The sequence below is a fragment of the Aethalodelphis obliquidens genome, unplaced genomic scaffold (assembly GCF_003676395.1).
Source record: "Aethalodelphis obliquidens isolate GAN/ISIS:26980383/991018 unplaced genomic scaffold, ASM367639v1 scaffold110, whole genome shotgun sequence".
Lineage (NCBI taxonomy): Eukaryota > Metazoa > Chordata > Mammalia > Artiodactyla > Delphinidae > Aethalodelphis > Aethalodelphis obliquidens.
The window spans coordinates 1,416,628-1,438,168 of NW_020838054.1; the positions used below are offsets into that span (position 1 = coordinate 1,416,628).

Genomic DNA, 21,541 nt, shown 5'->3' on the forward strand with positions numbered 1-21,541 from the left:
GTGGAGTTGTCCATTTTAGTGGAGAGGGGACAGGAGACCAGAGAGTGACCAAGGATCTGTCCGTTTAGTTCCCAGGATACGTGAATGCCAGGTGGTATCCTTAGTGAGCTGAGTAGTCAGCGGCCTTACCCATTCAGTGACCATGCAGCCAGGAAGTAGGCTAGGGTTAGTAACTTCCAATTTGTTATTTGCTTATTAGAGTAAAACAAAAACAAATCTATCTTTACATTTTTTAGATACATTTTCTTAGCTCTCAAAGTACCCAAGGAAAGTATGCCCAGGTTTATGAATGGTCATCTTTTCTTGAGCATTCATATTCAGATTACTGATTATTACTGAGGCAGCATAGAGAAATAGGAAAGCACTTTTTACAGGACTCTCCCAGGTAATCAGGTAGTTTCTGAGTGTGTGTCTATGTCTAGAAGTAGGGGTGCAATCTGGCTTAAAGTCTACAGCTTATGGGCTTGAAAGACACCTAAGGTCATTTTAAGAAATTTTCCTTGATGTCTGATAATTTATAGATTTCTGAATGATGTTAATCATGAAATATTCTATGTTGTAATTTTTGTGTAGGTTTATTCCAGAGCAAATGAAAAAGAGCCTTGCTGTTGGTGGTTAGCTAAAGTGAGGATGATAAAGGGTGAGGTAGGAAAATGCCTATTTAAATTTTTTTTCTTATGCGATTTCCCTTTTCTAAAGCCAGGTATACTACATTTCAGTCTGGATTTCTATTTGAAAGTAATATCTAACTTGAGCATTTTATTTAAATGTTTACATGTTCAGTATATTTCGTGTGTTTGTTAGTTGATCAAATAGTTTTTTTTCCTCTAGAGAATTGAAAAACAACTGAATAGGTATAGCTTCTTGTTCTTACTTTAAACGCTGTGACCAGGAATGACTTTCATTTATTTCTCACAGTTTTATGTGATAGAATATGCAGCATGTGATGCTACATACAATGAAATTGTCACAATTGAACGTTTACGATCAGTTAATCCCAACAAACCTGCCACAAAAGATACTTTCCATAAAATCAAACTGGACGTGCCAGAAGACTTACGACAAATGTAAGTTGGTATGCAAGAAAAGGCTGAGAACTTAGAGGTGCTATGCAATTAATTTAAAAGAATATAAGTTTTCGAATAATAGAAATCAATTTTTAAATTCAGTGAACTTTGGCAAAAATGGTTTGCAAAAGTAGTGAAAAAAACATATTTAGCTTTTTCCAGTTATATAATCAAGCCAACATTCCACTTGTTTAAACTTACTTGGTTACATACATGGCTAATGTACATTTGTTTTCTAAAATACACATTGTTCATAGAATTTTAAGATTTTGAAACTGGTTAATACAGATATTCTGTCCTAAGTCACAGATCAATTTCTAGGCAATGGAGATTTGTCCAGGTTTTTTCCCTTTTAGCTAGTATTTTCAGATAAATATGTAACAAGTAGAGCTTAAAGAAGCTTCGAAAGGTCATCTCTCTTATAATCCTTGATCTGAAGTAATGCTTAAAGACCTTTTAGAGAAGAAATTCCTTTTTAAAGATTTCATCAAGGGCGTATATTAAGTTTGATTTGGACATGTCACACCTTAGATAAACAGTAACTTGTATTTCACAATACACAGAAATCCTGCTTCTTGATTATAGAGATTGCATATGTATGTTTGTGCCTTCTGATTCTTACACATTTCCTTCTCTCCCTTAAGTTGGTCAGTACTTTTTCTTTAGAAAAGAAACAGCAAAACAAAATCGGGTATCCTGTAGCTATCCCCAAAAGTGTTCAACAGTTGACTCAAGAAAATTAGTGACCTACCATATGTAACTGAAATCAGGAAGCCTGCAGGGGAGAGTAGTTCCCCTAAAGATGTCACCTCTGGTCATCTAAGACCACCAGTAATCCCCTAAGAACATAACTGGTTTTTTCCTTTCTCTGTAATCTCATATGCTTGATTGGCCTGAGTATATCAGAAATGTACAGCAAAGGAACTAAACTGTTAAATGGATACAGCATATTTTGCATAAATCAAGTTTAAGATGAATCTACAGTTCTACTAAGTGCAAATGTCTCTGTATATATTTGTACCAGTAGTTGGTAATCAGTCATCTGAACTTCACAGTGGATATTGTTTTTATTTCTAGGTGTGCCAAAGAATCGGCACATAAGGACTTTAAAAAGGCAGTTGGTGCCTTTTCTGTAACTTATGATGCAGAAAACTATCAGCTTGTCATTTTGGTGAGTGTGTTTGAGTTGTCTATTTTTGGTGTATTTCATTTAGGGCATTTGCTTTGATAATAATGATGTCGATTTATATCCTTTAGTCTATCAATGAAGTCACCTCAAAGCGTGCACACATGCTGATTGACATGCACTTTCGGAGTCTGCGCACTAAGCTGTCTCTGATACTGAGGAATGAGGAAGCCAGTAAGCAGCTAGAGGTATGTGGCTTTCCCTAGGGATGGTTGTAAGATTATCTAGAAATAACTGTGTGTTTACAAAACTTGAATATGGGCAGCTTGTCCTTTATTTATTGTTTCTTAGCAATTCCTTATATTCTATATTTTGAAAAATTAAATTGTACAGTGCATAATCGTACTAAAATTTTTATGCCTGAGGTTTCAGAATTAAGCAGCAGTTTATGTATGCTAAGGAACTTCTGGCCAACTCACTTTTTACTAGAAGTTCATCAAAGCTGCTAATAAAATGAAGCAATGCTTCTTCCATATAACATGTTATCATTAAAGTACTAGAGAGTATTTAAATATCTAATCATATTCCTTTCATTATGTATGTTTATCTCTGTTTAAAAGGGTATAGAACTTCTTCATTCTAATTGGTTGTCACTCTTTAAAACTCCTGTCTTCAGATTCCTGCCAGAGGCTATTTCCCTAACTTACTATTTCGTCTCTTAAGGTGCATTTTATCTACTTTTATTAATCCTCCAATAATTTCCATCACCATACATTTATTTTCATTGATAACTATTTAGTACTTCCATCCATTACCATAGAAACTAAATGGATCTTAGTTTAATGTGCCAACTGAAGTATATTATTGTCAGATTCCAGAGTTCCTCATCATTATTCATTTCGTTAGAGGGAGAACACCATGCAGTTGAAATAGTAAAGAAAAAAAGGAGTTCCAAACTGCATTTTAAGAGAGAAGGTGACTACTACTAAAGGCTGTATTCTTGTAAAACCCTGTGAAACGTGCCACCTTCCAACTTACTATGTGATCGCTGAACTCTCAGCAGGAGAGGAGACATTCATATCTCCTTTTGCTACTTTGTTTTCCTTACGGCCATATGGAGGTCTATTTAATTGGTTTTTTACTCTCATTCTTTCTTGATGTCCCTGTGTTCACAAGTTTGTGGTTTCTTTAGTGATTCTCTCATAGCTTTTAGGCCAGAACAGCCTCCTTACTTTCATTGTGAGTATTGTGGAAATATACTCATTTACCTCTTCTTAAACATCTAATTCTTCTTAAATGGTCTGTTATCATACCTTTGGCTTATCATTTATCAGTGAATTATCAATTGAAAAGAATGAACCAGGTGAATGAACCAGGACTCAAAAAACATGACCTCTTGAAAAGTCCTAGGAATATTTGATACATTTTGTTGCTCTAATCTACAAAAAAGGATTTTATACTTTTTAAATTGTTTATAGTAGTTACACTCATTCATTCAAATTATCAGGTATGTTGAATAATGAGAAACTAGCGTGCATGCCTATCTTTTCTCACTACTAATATTAAAGAGATCCACATATTCAGATACGAAATTTCCATTTTTCAACATGAGCCACTAATATGTTTGGTTTTCATTAATGGCATGCTAGAACTAAACATTAAATTTTGATAATACTATCTAAAGAGAGTGATTATCCACAAGTTTGAGGTGTCAGTATAACCTAGTTCAGTCATCACTGAATATTTGAAAGAATTCATCTTACTTGTGGATCCAGATCACAAGGTCTTACAGACTCTGATCTCATTTTAGGTTGCAGGCACATATGTAAGATAAGCTGTAAATCTTTGATACTCTGTGATCATTCAATTTAATTACTATACCAAAATTTTTATGATTCCTTTACTCAGGTTGGGGATGGGGGTGGGAGGGTGTCTTTCTAATGTCATCACTTCATCAGAGGACTATCTAGGCCCACAGTATCTAGTGATAAGTTATGTAAATGGCACTTTCTAGAAAAAAAAATATATGCACACACACACACACCAATATCCTTTAATAAAATGAAATGAAACACAACATTGTAAAGCAACCATACTCCAATGAAAATGAATTAAAAAATGAAATGAATACAATTTTCTGTAAAGATGGTATTTAAATTTTTTTTTTACTTAATTAATATTGAGTCTGTCAGACCCAGTGAGCTGGTTTTTATTTGGGAACATTTGATCTGCTTCTTAAGTATTACATTGATGTCATTGGTTAACTAAGGCAGCCTTGCAAATAGGTTTGCAAAAGTTACCTTGGAAAATTGTCAACAAGCCCTTTCCTGTTAACAAAAATATATCAAATGGCATAGACCTTTAGTGACCTAAAAAGTACTTACGCTGTGCGAAATATTTTCTTAAACCTGTTAGTTTCCAAGTGAAACTGATTTATAGGTCCCTGATATACAGGGTCAAGATAATTTACATGGCTGACCTAAATACAGTTGTCTTAATAGTTGATAAAGCATACTAATCAGATGTGTGTTTCTCTTCAGAGTTCAAGGCAACTTGCCTCAAGGTTTCACGAACAGTTTATCGTACGAGAAGATCTGATGGGTCTAGCTATTGGTACTCATGGTGCTAATATTCAGCAAGCTAGAAAGGTACCTGGGGTCACAGCTATCGATCTAGATGAAGATACCTGCACATTTCATATTTATGGGGAGGTAAATATTTTACTAAATAGTGTTTTTCTAAAATAAAAAATAGTATTTTAGCTGGCTCATCTTTTGTTGATTTAAATCTTTTCCCCATTTGTATTAGGATCAGGATGCAGTGAAAAAGGCTCGAAGCTTTCTGGAATTTGCTGAAGACGTCATACAAGTTCCAAGGAACTTAGTAGGTGAGTCGTCAATTGCTTTTGACACACACTACAAAAGCAAAAGTTAGGTAAACAGTTTATTTATACCGATAGAATTCCATTTTCACTCACTTGGGGAGTCACTTAGCTGAAGCTTAGTCTTTGAAATAGTCTGTTGCTACAGTGTACAAAAAATATTTGGTAAATACAGTCAAAGATTACATTTTCAGAAGGTGTGCAAAAGATACTGCTTTGCTAGTTCAAACCTACTGGTTCCTGGAAGGATAAATTTTGCACAGCCTCTTCACTATATGTATTTATATCTTAAATATGTTTTTTTCAAAATTAATGACATTTGGGGGCTTTTTATAATTTGGAATAGACTGGTATTTGATCTCTCTAATGGGGCTATAAAATGATAGCACTCTTCATTATCTCAGAGTTGAAGATCTGAATATAGGTTACTTAAATCTAATAAGTTCCAAAGCTAGAAGTAATTCCGAATGTCTCTAGGGCTTTCTGCAACGTCAACTGTAATTCTTCATTTTGACTTGTTTCATGATCATCACCAATCACGAGTACCAGCAAACACATGGGAACTCTGTATCTTTAGTAGAACATATCAACAAAGTGCAGTTTTATCAAGAATACTACATATGTTTTAAATTTATAAATAAAATTGGGACACACTGCCTATACATTTAAAAAAATTTTTAACTTGATATCATGACTGATTATAAAAAGTAATGCATGCCCTTTGGAATGTTTAAAGGAGAAGATAAGGACTTTCTATGCATTTTTTTCACCTACTTTCAGTTCTACTTAGCCTGCTCTTTTTATCAGCATAGAATTATAAACATCTTCCTATGCCATTAAAAAACACTTGGAATAGTATTTTTCTCCCAAAGACAATTAGTTTGAAGATGAAGTATAAAATACTAGTGAAATAATGCAGAATTATTTTCTCAACTATATACTACAGACAACCGAAGAGCATGACTATGTAATGTTACTGAGGTAACTTGCACACCAGTTGTGTGTATGGGAAATGTGTGATTAGCACCATCCTGGTTACCTCAGGATAAGTGGGGTTGTGAATGATATTTATTTTCCTCTTATTTGCAGTTTGTCAAGCAATTGCCTACATTTTATAGTTAGAAAAGTTATTTTAAATTTAGAAATTCTTAGAAAATATAACCATTAGACAGTTTTTTCAAAAATTACTGAATAAAAACTTATGTGTCAGATTCACGAAAGTTCATTTTGGAGATGGCTTGATGATAGGGAAAGGTCTTGGGTGTAGGCGCTGGACCCAGATTTCAGCTCTACTTCACTTTTTGGTCGCTATTTGGCCTTGGGCAACTGACTTAGCCTCCTTGAGTCTACTTTCCTCACCTCTAAAACAAATGTGATCATAGTGTCTACCGTATAGGATTGTGATAATTAAATAGGAAGATATAGATAGATAGTTATAGATAAAGATATAATTACATAAGCTCTGGATATAGTAGGGGACTCTGTAAATGTAGTTCTCTTTCCTTCCCCTATTCAAAACAATTCCAGTTCGGTAGAGCAGAATTATAGTAAGCTGTCAGTTGGGAATTGGAAATAACTATGTAACGTAGAATTGGATTATTTGCTATTAAAAGTAGATTCTACCTGTGGTCTTACCTAAACAGAAGAGGATCCCAGCAGTGACCTTTCACCAGAAAGCCTGATTTTCATTTTGTTCCTACCTAGAAAAATAAGACAGTTCTGTTTTAGAGGCTGTCTCTTCCAGCACTGGGAATGTTGGGAGTTTTCAGAAAGCGTTTTTGTATAAAATTTGGCAAGGCAGATCTATAGGGAGATGTCTAATAAGTATTGTATGAGTTTTCAAGTCCCACAATATGACTTATGATCTCTCTTATTTCCCACAAACTCTCTTTGGTACGTACACTGATTTATCTTTCTTTTCTAAAAATTTGCTTGTTTTTCACCCACTTTGACAGTGAATTGGTCTAATAAGTGTTATAGACATAAAGAAAAAAACCATGGGAAGACTCTCTCCTTCCTCCACCCCTTTTCATTTGAAGGGAAGAAGAGCTGAAATAATTGACAGAAAGACCTAAATCAGGAGTCCTGATTTAGTGGTGTCAGTTCTTTTCCCTGACCACTGACCAGTCATGCAGGTTATGACCAGTCAGAAGAGGTTATGGGGGTGAGTGAGGCTGGCACGCAAAGCAAGAGTGCCAAGGCTATGCTGATTAGAAGAACCACAAGGTTGTGCTTTGACAGGGCTTTCCCTGCATTCTTATTTAGGATTGGCTCAGCAAATTTTCGATTCCCGTTTTTTCCCCATCCCTACCTCAGGTGAAATGGTGGGGCAAGCACATGATGGGCGGGGCCAGTGCTGGGTGCTTTAAGAACCTTGGGAGAGCCCTTGGAATCAGATGTAATTCACATGTAGATTTCTAGAATCCCTTGTTCTTAATATTTGTAATGTCTTGCTTTACACTAATGCATGATGATGGCTGTGAAAGCAGTCATTTCCCAGTTAAGTATATGATTAAATTTTATAAAATGAGAGAGAATCGAGTGCCCATTCATTACTGGTATTTGAAGTCTTTGGAGTTTTAACAGATGATACTGATAAAACTTAATCTTGAATTGGTTTTAAGCTTTTCCATTGTGGTTTTAAGTTAAAAGTGTGATTTCTTAATCTTTTATTCTGACTAATCCCTTTACCTTCTAACATACTAATATAATTTGTGAGTAATGCACAAGAGTAGTAGTCCACTAACACATTGGCCTGAAGAATGTGTACTTTTAGATGTACTTATAGCTGCTTAAGCCACTTTTAAACTTAGAGTACCTTTTATAAATATGCCATATAAAATTCTAAAAATCTTTGCCATGGGCAAAGAAGCAGATTTCAATCAGGTACAGATAGAATTGAAATTGTCAAAGAACGAAGCCAATGTATTTTCTACTATCTGTCCTTTTCCTTAATTCCTTTTATAGAACTTTGCAGAAAGAATGATACACGCCACTATAGCTGAACATTTAAAATATGCCCTTTTATGCCAAATAAGAGCCTATCTTTGAACTGCCTTAAAAATTCAAAATTGCCCGTATCAGTTCACAAGTATTATCAGTTCACAAGTATTAATCAACTCTAATACCTGACCAGAGGAGTTTGAACAATGATGACCTCATAAAATGGAAAGCCAGTTTGACTCTGTCTTTTTGAAAAGAGTCTCTGTTTTGGTTTTGAGATAGATAGACAGACAGACAGATACGGAGGAAGAAAGAAAGAAAGAACTGAAATTATATGAAATTTTATACGTATATATAAAATGTGATCGTTTATGGTGGGGTGTGCTTACTGGTTTGAGGTATGTGTTTTTAAAACCAAACATGAATTATTCATTTCTTACCTTAGGCAAAGTAATAGGAAAAAATGGAAAACTGATTCAGGAGATTGTGGACAAGTCAGGAGTTGTGAGGGTGAGAATTGAAGCTGAAAATGAGAAAAATGTTCCACAAGAAGAGGTATGTTTCTAGTGCGTATGTTTCTGGTTTCTCTAATAAAAGTAAAAGTCTTTTATTGTCTTATTTGAGATAGTAACTTAGAGGCCTCCAATATGCACATAATGTGAATGTAAAAAGTCTATCAGGCATTCCAGTTAATTGCAGTTGTAGATAACGGCCTCTGTTTATTCTCTAATGCTGTGATTGTGGATTAGTAATTTTAACCCCTTTAAGCCTTATTTCTTGATCTTCAACATGAGTAATCACAAATGTAAAAAAAAAGTCTGAAGCACTCTTCACATATTACTTAATGTTCCTGACAGAGACAAAATTGGGACACTAGTTAGGTCTTCTGGCTTTCATCCTTTGGCTTTTTTACTTTGTGTGTCTGCTTATTTTCTGTGCTTTACATTTTTTAAAGTATTTGGGGTGGGGGGGTAAGGGCATGCTCTTCTGTACAATGGTACTGTTTAAAATAAAATCCTTTCAAATTGCCATAATTTTCATATATTTCATAGTCTTTTGTCAAGGTTCTTTTAGCTGAAGTTGAATCTTTGTGCGCTTTTACTGCATAATGTTTGCATTCTGTAAGTTTGTTTACCAAGACTGTTTATAATAGCTTCTGTTCTTAAAAATATGATCATTGGTACAATAATGGAGCTAAATAAAGTCTTAGAAATTGGTCCTTTTTTTTTCTCTTTTGTGTTTTGTGTTTTTCACCAAGGAAATTATGCCACCAAATTCCCTACCTTCCAGTAACTCAAGGGTTGGACCTACTCCTTCAGAAGAAAAAAAGCATATAGATGTAAAGGAAAACAGCACTCATTTTTCTCAGCCTAACAGCACAAAAGTCCAGAGGGTAAGAAATAATGGTCACTTTGAATTATACTAAAAGTCATTTCTTCAGCCCAAATGTTACAGTTGGTGTTTTGGGTATTTTCTGTGGTTAGGCTCATAAGGCTACTCATGCTATATTTGTTTCAAATCTGATTGCCAGCTTATGAGATATTACAAACCAAAGTGATAACTACTCTTCAGTTTATTCACAGTGACAAATCTTATGCTGTAAACATAAAATACAGGGTTGCATTCAGTGGTCACATTTTTCTTTTGAGGGTGGACTTTTATTTTTTCATGCTGTAGCTCTTGAAATTTTACAGGTTGTAGTAGCTCAAAATGTACCCTCTGTTAGATGCATAAGTTACTACTTAAAACCATATTTTTAAAACTGACTTTCAATATTTGAACTAACCTAATTGTTTAGAAATGGATTTAGAAGTCCTGCAGTGAAAGTCCTGCGTTCAGGCTTCTGTGTATCGTTTGTTATAGTTAATGACATCACTTGCATTCCTTATACTGCTTTAGGTGTTAGTGGTTTCATCAATTGTAGCAGGGGAATCCCAGAAACCTGAACTCAAGGCTTGGCAGGTAGGAAAACATTCCTTGAAAAATACATTTTAATTTTATATTTTAATGTTTATTCCCCTGGTTAAGAAAGACTACAAATGATCGTCAGAGTTGGGGGATGTGGAGGAGTGTCTGTGGGTTCGTGGACCCATTGCCCTGGGAAAAAGCTCATATTCCTTCCTGTTGCTTATAATAAGGGCCTTTCTTTCACAGTCCCCTGACCAATATCATCTCTTACCACTCCTCTCCCTTGTACTTGAGAGAGGCTTGAGCCATACCTGAAGTACCTAGAGTTCTTGAAACACTACTCTGCTCTCTGTTGCTTCTAGACGTATGCACATGTTTCCTCTGCCTGGCGCACTCTTTTTCCTCCAACCTGCCACCTTGCTTTGACCGTACTCCTTGTGCAGCTTTCCTTGTATACTTTCCATAGGTCCCCTCCCCCTGACGGGCTCAAGAGCCTTTCCCCCTTTCATGCTCCGATGTGTTCGCCCCTATCGTAGCGCTTACTACGTAGATATTTACTAGTTATCTCGTCACATTGTTAGTTCCTTGAGGGCAGACACCCGCCCTCAACCTGGCCTGTGAGAACTGTTTATGGGGAGAATATTATGACTCACAAGAGATTAAAAGCAAAAATGCCATTTTGTAAAAAGAAATATAACCGCAAGTAGATTGGATATTCCTCTCTGCTGGGCAGGCCAGTTCTCATCCCAGAACAGGAAATCACTTTTTCCTGGTGTCTGCTCTTGCCTTTCTTTGTCGTAATTTAACCATTCTGGTCCACTAGTAATGTGCTTAAATTAGAGTGGCACTTGGGTACATCAACAGTTTGGAAATGTTGAACGAGAATTTTTTTTCATTATTTGCTCCACAGTTGATCAACTAAATCTGTGACATAGCATTTTCAAGCTTATTTTGGTCATATGTGATCCAGGGGGAAGGGCGTAGCATTTCATCATAGGGCATTTTGGAAAATAATATGGTTAACTGCTTTGTAACAAAGCTGGGGAAAAAACTCAACCGTCAGAAATGTTTTTGAGAAAAAAAGATCTGAGTCATAGGCCTGATTGTTTCCATAGTTCATATATTATTCAATCAAAAAAAAAATCCATGTGAAGCTCATGGGTTTTCAATGGCACCTGATTCATTAGGTGGTTGTTGTTACTAGGAAGCAGTGCCTTGCTTACCAGATGGATGTCAGTCTGCAAGCAGTATTTCCTAATTGTTTAGTTTTGTACCCTATCAACAGCCATGTTCATGTGGAAGGAAAAAGAAAAAACCTATTTCAACCCCACATGCATGTAAGACTCTGTGTACTGAGCGCAAGCAAACAAAAGCAGCCCAGCGGTACCCACACCTATCAAATGAATGCTCTTTTTTTTTTTTTTTTTTTTAAATGCGGTACGCGGGCCTCTCACCGCCGCGACCTCTCCCGTCGCGGAACACAGGCTCTGGAAGCTCAGGCGCAGCAGCCACGGCTCACGGGCCCAGCCGCTCCGTGGCATGCGGGACCCTCCCGGACCAGGGCACGAACCCGCGTCCCCTGCATCGGCAGGCGGACTCTCAACCACCGGGCCACCAGGGAAGCCCTGAATGCTCTTTTTAGAAGGGTGATACTTGTAAGCTTCTTGGCTTCTCACACCTAGAAACTTCACCTAGAGAATTCTAATGTATCTACATCAAAGCTCCTGTGTGCTTTTCTTTAGTCACTTGTGAATATCAGTAACCATGTGAATTTCATCAGTAGCCGAATATTGAATTATTCTTAACTTTGAATGTCATAATTGCCAGCTATTAGTTTGCACAACTGGCCTAGGCTTCCCTATAACTGTGACAAGAAATAGTTTTTTTCTCATTTGTACTGATGGGCTAGAAGTATACATTTTTAGTCTACTCCTTTTTTAAAATCTATCCTTATATTAAAGTAGTACCATAGAGAGATCAAACTTTCCTGATGATTCAGTCCTTTACTATGTTCAGAGCGCATTATGGAAGTATATTGAAATGCTAAATTTTATGCTCATGGATGTGCCTAGTTTTTTTTCCCCCCACAGAATAATTACTAAGTGCATTTTAATTTCTTATTCTTCTTGTTTGTGTTTTGTTTGTACTCTGTTGACTCGGCTAGCAAAGTTGATTTAGTTTCTACTTTTGTACCCTGGTATCTAATTTTGAATTATTTTTTAAAGAATTTGATCTAGATAAAATCTGTAGTAAATGATTTAGAGTATTTTAAAGTATTCGTTTTGTTTATGCTTCTCATGTTAAAGCTTATATAATTTTGAGTTACATAATTTATGAGTTTACCAACATTTATTAGTAGTGTTTATATCATAGTAACCTGATGGATTTAAGGGTTGCTATACTGATCTGTCCTTATACACAGTAGGTGGGTAAAATATACCAACTACTTTTGTTTTTAGGTATTGGTTTATATTTTCAACAAACTTTCATGTACTTACTGTTTGTCAGACCCTGTGCTAGGGATTTAGTCATTATTTGCATTTTTCAGATTAATTCACCATTAATTTTATAGGATTATTGTTGCCATCTCTTTTTCAGGGTATGGTACCATTTGTTTTTGTGGGAACAAAAGACAGCATCGCTAATGCCACTGTTCTTCTGGATTATCACCTGAACTATTTAAAGGTGAGGACAGGAAGAACTTTAACGTTGAAACCTTTTGCACTAAAATATAAAAACTCCATAGTAAGTCTTAAAGCAATTAAGTTTCATACTAGCCTGTACATGATAATCAAAGACCTGTAAAAGATAATAGAAAAAAATGTTCATTTCGTTTAGCTTATTATATTCCTTCTGAAAACACGTCAGTTTTCCATCATTATAAATTTAAGGACCAGTATCCCAGTTCTCAAGAAACTCCCCTATTTCCCATTATTCTTCTGTTAAACCCTTATACTCACTTTAGACAATCCTGTCAAAAATACATTTCATCCCATTGATCCTTTCTAGCCCTTGTGAGTTTTTTCCAGGACAAATTTCGTGTCTGTAACACTTGCCTTTGTTGTCCCTTTTATGTCATTTATCAAGGAAATCCCAGGGTTTCATGAAGTCCTCTGTTTAAATGTTTACCCTTCGTAATTTTCTCTATACTCTGTTATTACAAAATAGAAACAATTTGTGTTGTTTTATAAATGCACATTTTAGTTAGTATTTGTACAGTTATGCCTCCTCTAGCTTACAAACTGGAAAGCAGGAACGAGGAGGCTGCAAGGCATAGCAGAAAGAGCACTGGATTGGCAATCCAGTGATTTGCTTGGGGTCTCTCTTCTTCCATGAACTAGCTCTGTGTCTATAGGCAAATCACCTCCCTAGACTAGGTGCTTTTTAAAATTTCTTTTGGCCAAATGTTCTGTAATTCGATAAAATAGAATTTCACCCATGTCACTTTTATAATTTCTTCTTTGTATCCATATGTATCAAAAATACATTGTAACTGGTACTAAATAGTATTTTTAAAGCAATCCAAGTTTCTATTTTATTTATGATGCTATCTTAATAAGAATTTTTTTGCTGATTTCTTAAAGAAATAAAATTAAATAATTTATAGTTATATGTAAACAAGGAAGGAAAATACAATAGCTAGGCACTTCTTATCATTCTTATGGTGGTCAGTTAATAATTGCAAGTGGGGAGGTTTCATCCAGCAAGGTTTGCATGGATAGGATACCCCATTGATTTGCTTATTCACTTTTGTTTTAAAGTGTGTTTTATGTGTAATCTGTTGTATGTGTTTTTCTTCATATTCTTAGCTTAAATAATTTTGAAGACCTGGAGAGTTAGGGTTGCATTGTATCAGTCCCTCGTTCTTTTGACTAATGTTCTTCCTTAGATCTTTTGATTTGTTCTTCACAATTGAGTATCTTTTTTGGTTATCAGCAGCTGTCCTGTTGTTGCCATTCTTTCCATCACCAGATCTTCCCTCGAGTGGGCTTGGCATCTCTCACCAAAAGGTGACTGCTTTGCCCCAGTGGGATAACCTGGACTACCATTCTGTTTTGCAAGATACACCCATTCCATGAGCTCTAACTGTACTTTTGGAGTAAGCCACTCACTCAGCTGCGGTCTCTTCTTTGTTCAAGTCCTCTGTAAAACAAATTCTGGTTCAGAGCACAGATGAAGCTCATCTAGATTCTTACCTGCCCTTTTCCTGAGGCTGCCATAACCAAGATTTTAGGAACCTAGCTTTACAGAGGCTTCCCCAGTGACTGTTCATGTGGACGGTCCCTATGACGGCGTCTGCTTGACTGAGACACCCAGTGCTACTCTAGTTGTGGATCCAGTTCCCTATAGCTAGTAAACAGATGCTTATGGGTAGATTGGAAGAAGGGTTAGAATTGAGACTTCATCTGGATTTGACAGAACCCAACATATTGGAAGCATTGTGTGTGAGGGTCTGTTAATGGACCCCAGGTGTATATTTTGATCAACTGACTATACTGTTCGTCATACTTGTTCTAGCAGAGTTGTAGTCTTTAAGAGGTTTTCAAGGCATGATATAAGATATCCAACTTGTTTTTGTCAACTGTTAAATAGTTCCCCTATATAAGGAATATAAACATTTTCAGTTCATCGAAGATAATTGTCTCTTAATTGTATAGTCACGTCCAAAGACCTGCCATAGTATATGTTCTTTGAAAGCAGAAGATGGCCCAGACTCAATGTTTTGTTAATTAAGATATTAAGTGGCAAATCTATTTCAATTAAGATTATTTACAATGTGTGATTTTTAAGGTTAGCTGGTTAAACCTTAAATGTCATTTATCTGTATTCATACGTTTTAGAGTTGTTTTATTCAATATCCTATTATCAAGAGGTCCAAAAACTAGCATATTTGTGCCTTAGCAGATCTATCGGATAATAGTGCCAAATTAAATAACTTTAAATTCTATCAGTATAATTTTAATGCTTAGTATTTTTGTTATATCTCTAATTCTGGACATCAATAATATGTTATCTATAGTAAATTTATTTTTAAGGAGACCATTCAATTTCCTGATAATTCTGTGTAACAGTGTTTACTATAAATTTAGAACTGAAATTGAAATATTTCCAGTATACTTTTTATCTGATGAAAAGGAGAAAGGTATTTTTAAGTAAAATGTCAAACTATTTTTACTGTTATCTTGTATATTTTAAATAGGAAGTAGACCAGTTGCGTTTGGAGAGATTACAAATTGATGAGCAGTTGCGACAGATTGGAGCTAGTTCTAGACCACCACCAAATCGTACAGATAAGGAAAAAGGCTATGTGACTGATGATGGTCAAGGAATGGGTCGAGGTAGTAGACCTTACAGAAATAGGGGGCACGGCAGACGCGGTCCTGGATATACTTCAGGTACAAACTAAGCATTTTACTCAGTAACTTTATCTGTTCCTAGACTTAATAGCTGCTAATCTCTAATACTCATTAGAACCCCATTATAACAGTTTCTCACTACATGGTTTCCAATTCACAGTGCGTCAAATTGTGTTGCAAGAGACATAGAGTAAAAACCTGATAATAACACATAGAGTTCACAGGGCAGGTGTGAGTCTGTCCACATTCTGACTGGGGATAAATCTGCTTAAGCCCTTGTACGTTGATGACTTTCCTAAGGCCTTTCCTGATTTTATTACTGTATAGCCAAAACTTTTTTCATTTGTGTACTGTGGCTCATTTTTTGTCAGGCATGTGCTGGTCATACTTGCTGGATGGACTGTGTAAATCAGGGGTCTGCATCCTGTGGCTCGTCAGGTGATTTTGAGTGGCATGGCCAAAGTCAGCCCTAGGCACAGTCAAGAAGTAGGCGAAGCTTCTCTTTGCCTTCTCAGCTCTTCTTTCAGTGCTTCTTTCTTCTCTCCCAGTACCTTTCATTGAACGCTGTCCCACTGCCAGTGCCTACTGTCTTTCTTGCTCAACTGTGTATCTACTATGTAACTTGCTTATGATGGTATAAGGTATAATCCATCTCACAAATATTTGCATTTCAAAAAGGAACTCTTTAAGATGGAAAAGCCTTCAAGATCCACAGGAATGAAGCTATAATGGTGAAGCTATAATTGGTCATTAGCTCCAACAGAGGAAGAGAGAGAGGTAGTAGAGCTGATATTCTGGAGTCGGGGAGAGAGACACCTACTCCTAAGGCCAACCTTGAACCTAACCCCTAATCCCTCTCCCAGCAGTCTGTTCTTTATGCTGTTGAAGTCCCCCGTCACCGTGGAGCTCTTTTCCCCACTCCCATCCCTTATGTCATTAACCCAGACCCTCAGGCATAACAAGTTTATTACAATAAATCCTTTATAATGATCAATTATCCCAGTGGGAGTGGGAGGGAAGGTTGTGGACCAAGCATCAGGCAAGCATATCCCCATTCAGCTAGGTCCAATCCCTTATCGCACAAGAGACCCTTCCCTGAGATAGTAGCCATGGTGGCCACCTTTGCCACCCTCTCTGAGGTGACCAAAATGTATGCATTCCCCTCTGTGCCTGGGCCAAACCTTGTTAAAAGGAACCCTCTTTATAGAGGTTTTGTTGATCAAGGTATTGCATTTAACTGTTGTAGACAACTTTTCCTCCAGAGAGCACAGATGTTTAAAGGAGCACAGCTGTTTAATGATGTGGCATACTCAGGTTTGAACTTAGATGGCTAATAAAATCTTTTATTTTTTTTAATGAGAACCAAAAATGTTTAAAACAAAAATTACCTCAAATATTGTGGAGACCTTCATTTTGAATTTAAGATAATTTGTTTTACAAAATGGAAGGTGATAATACTCTTTGGTGGGCTTATAAATTGGGAAGAGTAATGGATTACCCCTGAAACGTCTCTGGAAGCTTCTGTTAACCTAACTTTTTTTTTAAGTCGGACAACGGTATATAACTTTTAACTCTCGATAGGAACTAATTCTGAAGCATCAAATGCTTCTGAAACAGAATCTGACCACAGAGATGAACTCAGTGATTGGTCATTAGCTCCAACAGAGGAAGAGAGGGAGAACTTCCTGCGCAGAGGAGACGGGCGACGGCGTGGAGGTGGAGGAAGAGGACAGGGAGGAAGAGGACGCGGAGGTGGCTTCAAAGGTACAGAGGTTTTCATTAGTCGAGAAATGAAGGTCAGTTGTAACAGCTGTCTGAAGTTCTATGAAGAACCTTGCTGATTCAGTGATGTATTACCAAGACCCCCATTTCTCTGGTTTTGTACTCGTCACCATGGGAAAGGCTCATGCAATTGGCAATATTAGGCAGCCTTCCTTTCCCTCTGGTTCACATAGAATAAATACATGAATTAACACTGATAACTAGTTTCACCTCTTCTGGTATTCTAAACATCACAGTCTGATCATTAGCTCAGGTTGACCTGTAACAGCTGATGCAGAATTGTGATGCCTTAGAAATATTTTCTGTTCCTTGGTAGCATGCTAGGTTATTAGCCAGTGTGTAACTGGAATCACTAGGTTGTTGATCCTATGTTAGATTCTGTGGTGGATCTAAATAAATTGAGGATGGGGGAACAAAGAACTTGCAATAAGCATGTCAGAATCAGTGACCATCGAACCTTTTAAAAACGTCCCTATAGGAAACGATGATCACTCCCGAACAGATAATCGTCCACGTAATCCAAGAGAGGCTAAAGGAAGAGCCGCAGATGGATCCCTCCAGGTAAACCTGTGTGCCTCTTTCCATCTCAGTTGTTTGAGTTACAGTACTTTGAGATGTATGAGTTTATTTTACTTGATTTTTAAGCATGTTCAAAGGTTGTGAATTTGGTACATTGAAATATTTTCCTTTCAACACTACATTTGTGGGCAGTCTTAGTCCTTTGCGACAAGTATACAAAGAAGATTTCTCGAGAGAATATGCAGTCTCAGTATTTCTGAAGACTTTGCAGCCTCAGTGTGACTTCAATACCACATTGGTGGTCCAACCGCCCCCCCACCCCCCCCCACCAACTGCCCAAGAAAAGAAACATCCAGGAATGAACCAAGAGAGACTTGCATCAGCCCTGTGGGTCCCTCCTCCCCTGAGTTACATGGATAGAGTGTCCTCTTTGAGTGGAAAGTAAGGGAAAAAAGGTGTCTGGCTCAAGGGTAATAATCATGATACACAGGGCTGTTGACACTCAGCTGGTACTTGCTGAATCAGTCAGCTGCTTATATACAGCCAGCCTCTATTCTGAGAACCCCATCTCAAGTGGTAATCACCTGTGCCGAACCCATTGTTAAGTAATTTGAAAATTACCCCTGAGCGTGTCCAGACAGACACCTTTGCTGAGTGCTCTGTGTGTGTTTTATCTTACTTAATCTTTCAGCAGCCCCCTGAAGTGTAAAAAGTTTTATTATTCTGTTTTATAGGTGAGTAAACTGATGTTTAGAAAGATTGAATCACATAGATGGCATACGGTAGAGTGATATTTGAATACTGGTATCTGATTCCCAGAACCCATGTTCTCTTCTGCTGCTTCTTTAATTCTGAAGACTTAATCCAAGTAGTTAGGGTTCCTTCATGCCTATGGATTGGTTTGGGACCAATACCCAAGATTAGTGAGAGATGATTTTTAAGGGCAGAAACTCCATGATGGAGTATTTCTTAGAATTCATAGCGGTTGAAGTAGGTGTTAACCATTGGCTGGTTCTTAAGGACCAGCATAGAAAAGACCTTAGACGTAGATAGAGATCGATGAAATAATGCACACACATGTGCCTTACAGAGAAGTAAGGCATTTATGTACCAGTTTTATAATTCCGCTCTTCACAACCCAACAGTTAAAACAGTCACCCAGGACCAACACTTAAACACACTTTGAAATTACAGCAGACCATTTTGGGATTATATGTCACATTTGTACTTGAAGCAGATCAATATTTGTAATTGTTTTAGGCCCATTTGTCAATATTATCTTCCTTTTGTACAGCATTTAGAAGTCTATTTAGCAGTGTTTAAGTGTTCAGTGTTGGCACTTAAAATATTGCATAAATCTCAGAATATTATTTTTTAAATTGTATTCATCTCTACACTCTTCCTGGGATTCCAGTTCTTCCACACATTAGTGTCTTCAAATTTCCCTGTACCATTCTTATTCTTCAGAGTTCAAGTTGTATGATCATCTGACTTGCCTTACTGAAGGCAAGTAAGTAGCCTTACTGAAGCTACTAGAAACCAACGCTCGTATTTTTTTTTATTGTAAGACAGTGAGAGCCCTCAGTGTAAGGAAACTTAATTATACTCATGATAGACAGAAAGATGTCAGCTAAAGCTTAGAAGAAGACATGGCAGGATTGTGAGTTTTTATCTAACTTTGGACACAGTGAGATGACCAGTGTGTTCCAGTTAAAGAAGAGTGTTTTAAAATCAGAAACCAAATGAAGATCCTACCTGACCATAATTTCTTGCACTTCTTCTATTCTCACCCCCATATCCCCCTTTTAAGATGTGGAATTTACCCTTCGGGCTTAAATTTCTCATCAGGCCAATTACAGATTACAGTAGGATATGGTCTGTGTATATAACAACTGTAACTTGTTTTAGATCAGAGTTGACTGCAATAATGAAAGGAGTGTCCACACTAAAACATTACAGAATACCTCCGGTGAAGGTAACCGGCTGCGTACGGGTAAAGATCGTAACCAGAAGAAGGAAAAGCCAGACAGCGCGGATGGTCAGCAACCACTTGTGAATGGAGTACCCTAAACGGCATAATTCTGGAGTTATATTCCCTATACCATTTCCGTAATTCTTATTCCATATTAGAAACTTTGTTAGGCCAAAGACAAATAGTAGGCAAGGTGGCACAGGGCATGAAATGAACACCAGTTCTGTTAAGAATTTTATTTTTTGTCATATTGGCCATAAGCAACAGTTTTCAGATTTGCACAAAGAAACAGATCTTAAAATTTTGAAACATTACTTTTTTTTTTTTTTTTTGGCGGTACGCGGGCCTCTCACTGTTGTGGCCTCTCCGGTTGCGGAGCACAGGCTCCGGATGCGCAGGCTCAGCGGCCATGGCTCACGGGCCCAGCCGCTCCCTGGCATAGTGAGATCTTCCCGGACCGGGGCACGAACCCACGTCCCCTGCATCGGCAGGCGGACTCTCAACCACTGCGCCACCAGAGAAGCCCCTGAAACATTACTTTTAAGTAATTAAGTATACTTAGCACTTCAGGACAGGATTTTCGTTTGGTTTATTTTTTAAATACCAAGCAGTGGTATTCTTTCTTAATTTGGACCGTTACCCTGCGTTGGGTGATAACTCACTGGTACATTTCAGTTTTTCTGAATAAATAGCATTTATGGTAATCATATTACACTTCTGTTTTCAGTCTCATATGGAAGGCCAATGACATTTCATGTCCTGTGTCAGTTTATGTTTTGGTCCACTTTTCCAGTATTTTAGTGGACCCTGAGATGTGTGTGATGTGACGTTTGTCATTTTCATTAGCAAAAAAAAAGTTGTATGATCTGTGCCTTTTTTATATCTTGGCAGGTAGGAATATTATATTTGGATGCAGAGTTCAGGGAAGATAAGTTGGAAACACTAAATGTTAAAAGATGTAGCAAACCCTGTCAAACATTAGTACTTTATAGAAGAATGCATGCTTTCCATATTTTTTTTTCTTACATAAACATCAGGTTAGGCAGTATAAAGAATAAGACTTGTTTTTGTTTTTGTTTTGTTGCACTGAAGTTTGACAAATAGTGTTATTGAGAGGGATGTGTAATTTTTCTATATAGACAGGAGAAGAAATAACTGTCTTTTCATTTGAGAGAGGCTAAAACATTTTCAGCTAGGAGCAAATCTTCCTGGTCAAGAGTTAGTAGGATATGCCTTCTCTTTGGCCTGATGACCAGTTTTAAATTAGAGCTGTTTTTATTTTGTCCTCCCCATGTTTTGTGAAGTTTTTCATACTTTAATTTCAAGCTTATTTGGGGGAGATAGGAAGGTCATTTCCATGTGTGCATAATAATCCTGTGAAGTACAGGTACTTTGTCTAAGAAACAATGGAAGCAGGTTAAATGTTTTGTAAACTTCGAAATATTAGGTCCAAATGTATAAGCAGAATTGGAAAGCAGACTAGGATTGGTTAACAAATGATACTTTTTTTCTTTAGTTTTTTGATGTGTTGGATTTTGGGTTTGAGTCTCTCTTTTTTTTTTTTTTTTCTTATGAACAAGATTTACAGAGGAAAAATATGTGAAGGACCTTCACTCTAAGATGTTATATTTTTCTTAAAAAATAACTCCAAGTAGGGGTACCACTGAATCTGTACAGAGCCGTACAAACCGAAGTTCTGCCTCTGATGTATTTTGTGGGTTTGTTTCTTTGAATTTTCATTTTACGGTTACTTTTCCTTGCATACAAATAAGCATATAAAAATGGCAACAAACTGCACATGATTTCAAGAATATTAAAAAGTCTTTTAAAAGTATTGCCAAACATTAATGTTGATTTCTAGTTATTTATTCTGGGAATGTATAGTATTTGAAAACAGAAATTGGTACCTTGCACACATCATCTGTAAGCTGTTTGGTTTAAAATACTGTAGATAATTAACCAAGGTAGAATGACCTTGTAATGTAA

General features: G+C 36.8%; 1 protein-coding gene across 12 annotated transcripts in view; it reads left to right on the forward strand.

Moving 5' to 3' along the window:
- Nucleotides 1-19,949, forward strand: part of FMR1 (fragile X messenger ribonucleoprotein 1) — a 34,348-nt gene extending 14,399 nt beyond the window's left edge. The window contains exons 4-17 of one of the 12 annotated variants that reach the window (XM_027096888.1): nt 574-645; nt 919-1,067; nt 2,145-2,238; nt 2,325-2,441; nt 4,734-4,904; nt 5,002-5,080; nt 8,463-8,572; nt 9,276-9,410; nt 9,917-9,979; nt 12,524-12,610; nt 15,126-15,321; nt 16,864-17,046; nt 17,543-17,625; nt 19,492-19,949. In XM_027096888.1, the coding sequence (XP_026952689.1) occupies nt 574-645; nt 919-1,067; nt 2,145-2,238; nt 2,325-2,441; nt 4,734-4,904; nt 5,002-5,080; nt 8,463-8,572; nt 9,276-9,410; nt 9,917-9,979; nt 12,524-12,610; nt 15,126-15,321; nt 16,864-17,046; nt 17,543-17,625; nt 19,492-19,653 (1,701 nt within the window). In that variant the 3' untranslated portion in view covers nt 19,654-19,949. Of the gene's footprint in view, nt 1-573; nt 646-918; nt 1,068-2,144; nt 2,239-2,324; nt 2,442-4,733; nt 4,905-5,001; nt 5,081-8,462; nt 8,573-9,275; nt 9,411-9,916; nt 9,980-12,523; nt 12,611-15,125; nt 15,322-16,036; nt 17,047-17,542; nt 17,626-19,491 lie in introns of those variants that run through there. The other 11 variants (XM_027096890.1, XM_027096889.1, XM_027096893.1 and 8 more) reach the window with 11 other exon arrangements.
- The last annotated feature ends 1,592 nt before the right edge of the window (nt 19,950-21,541 follow it).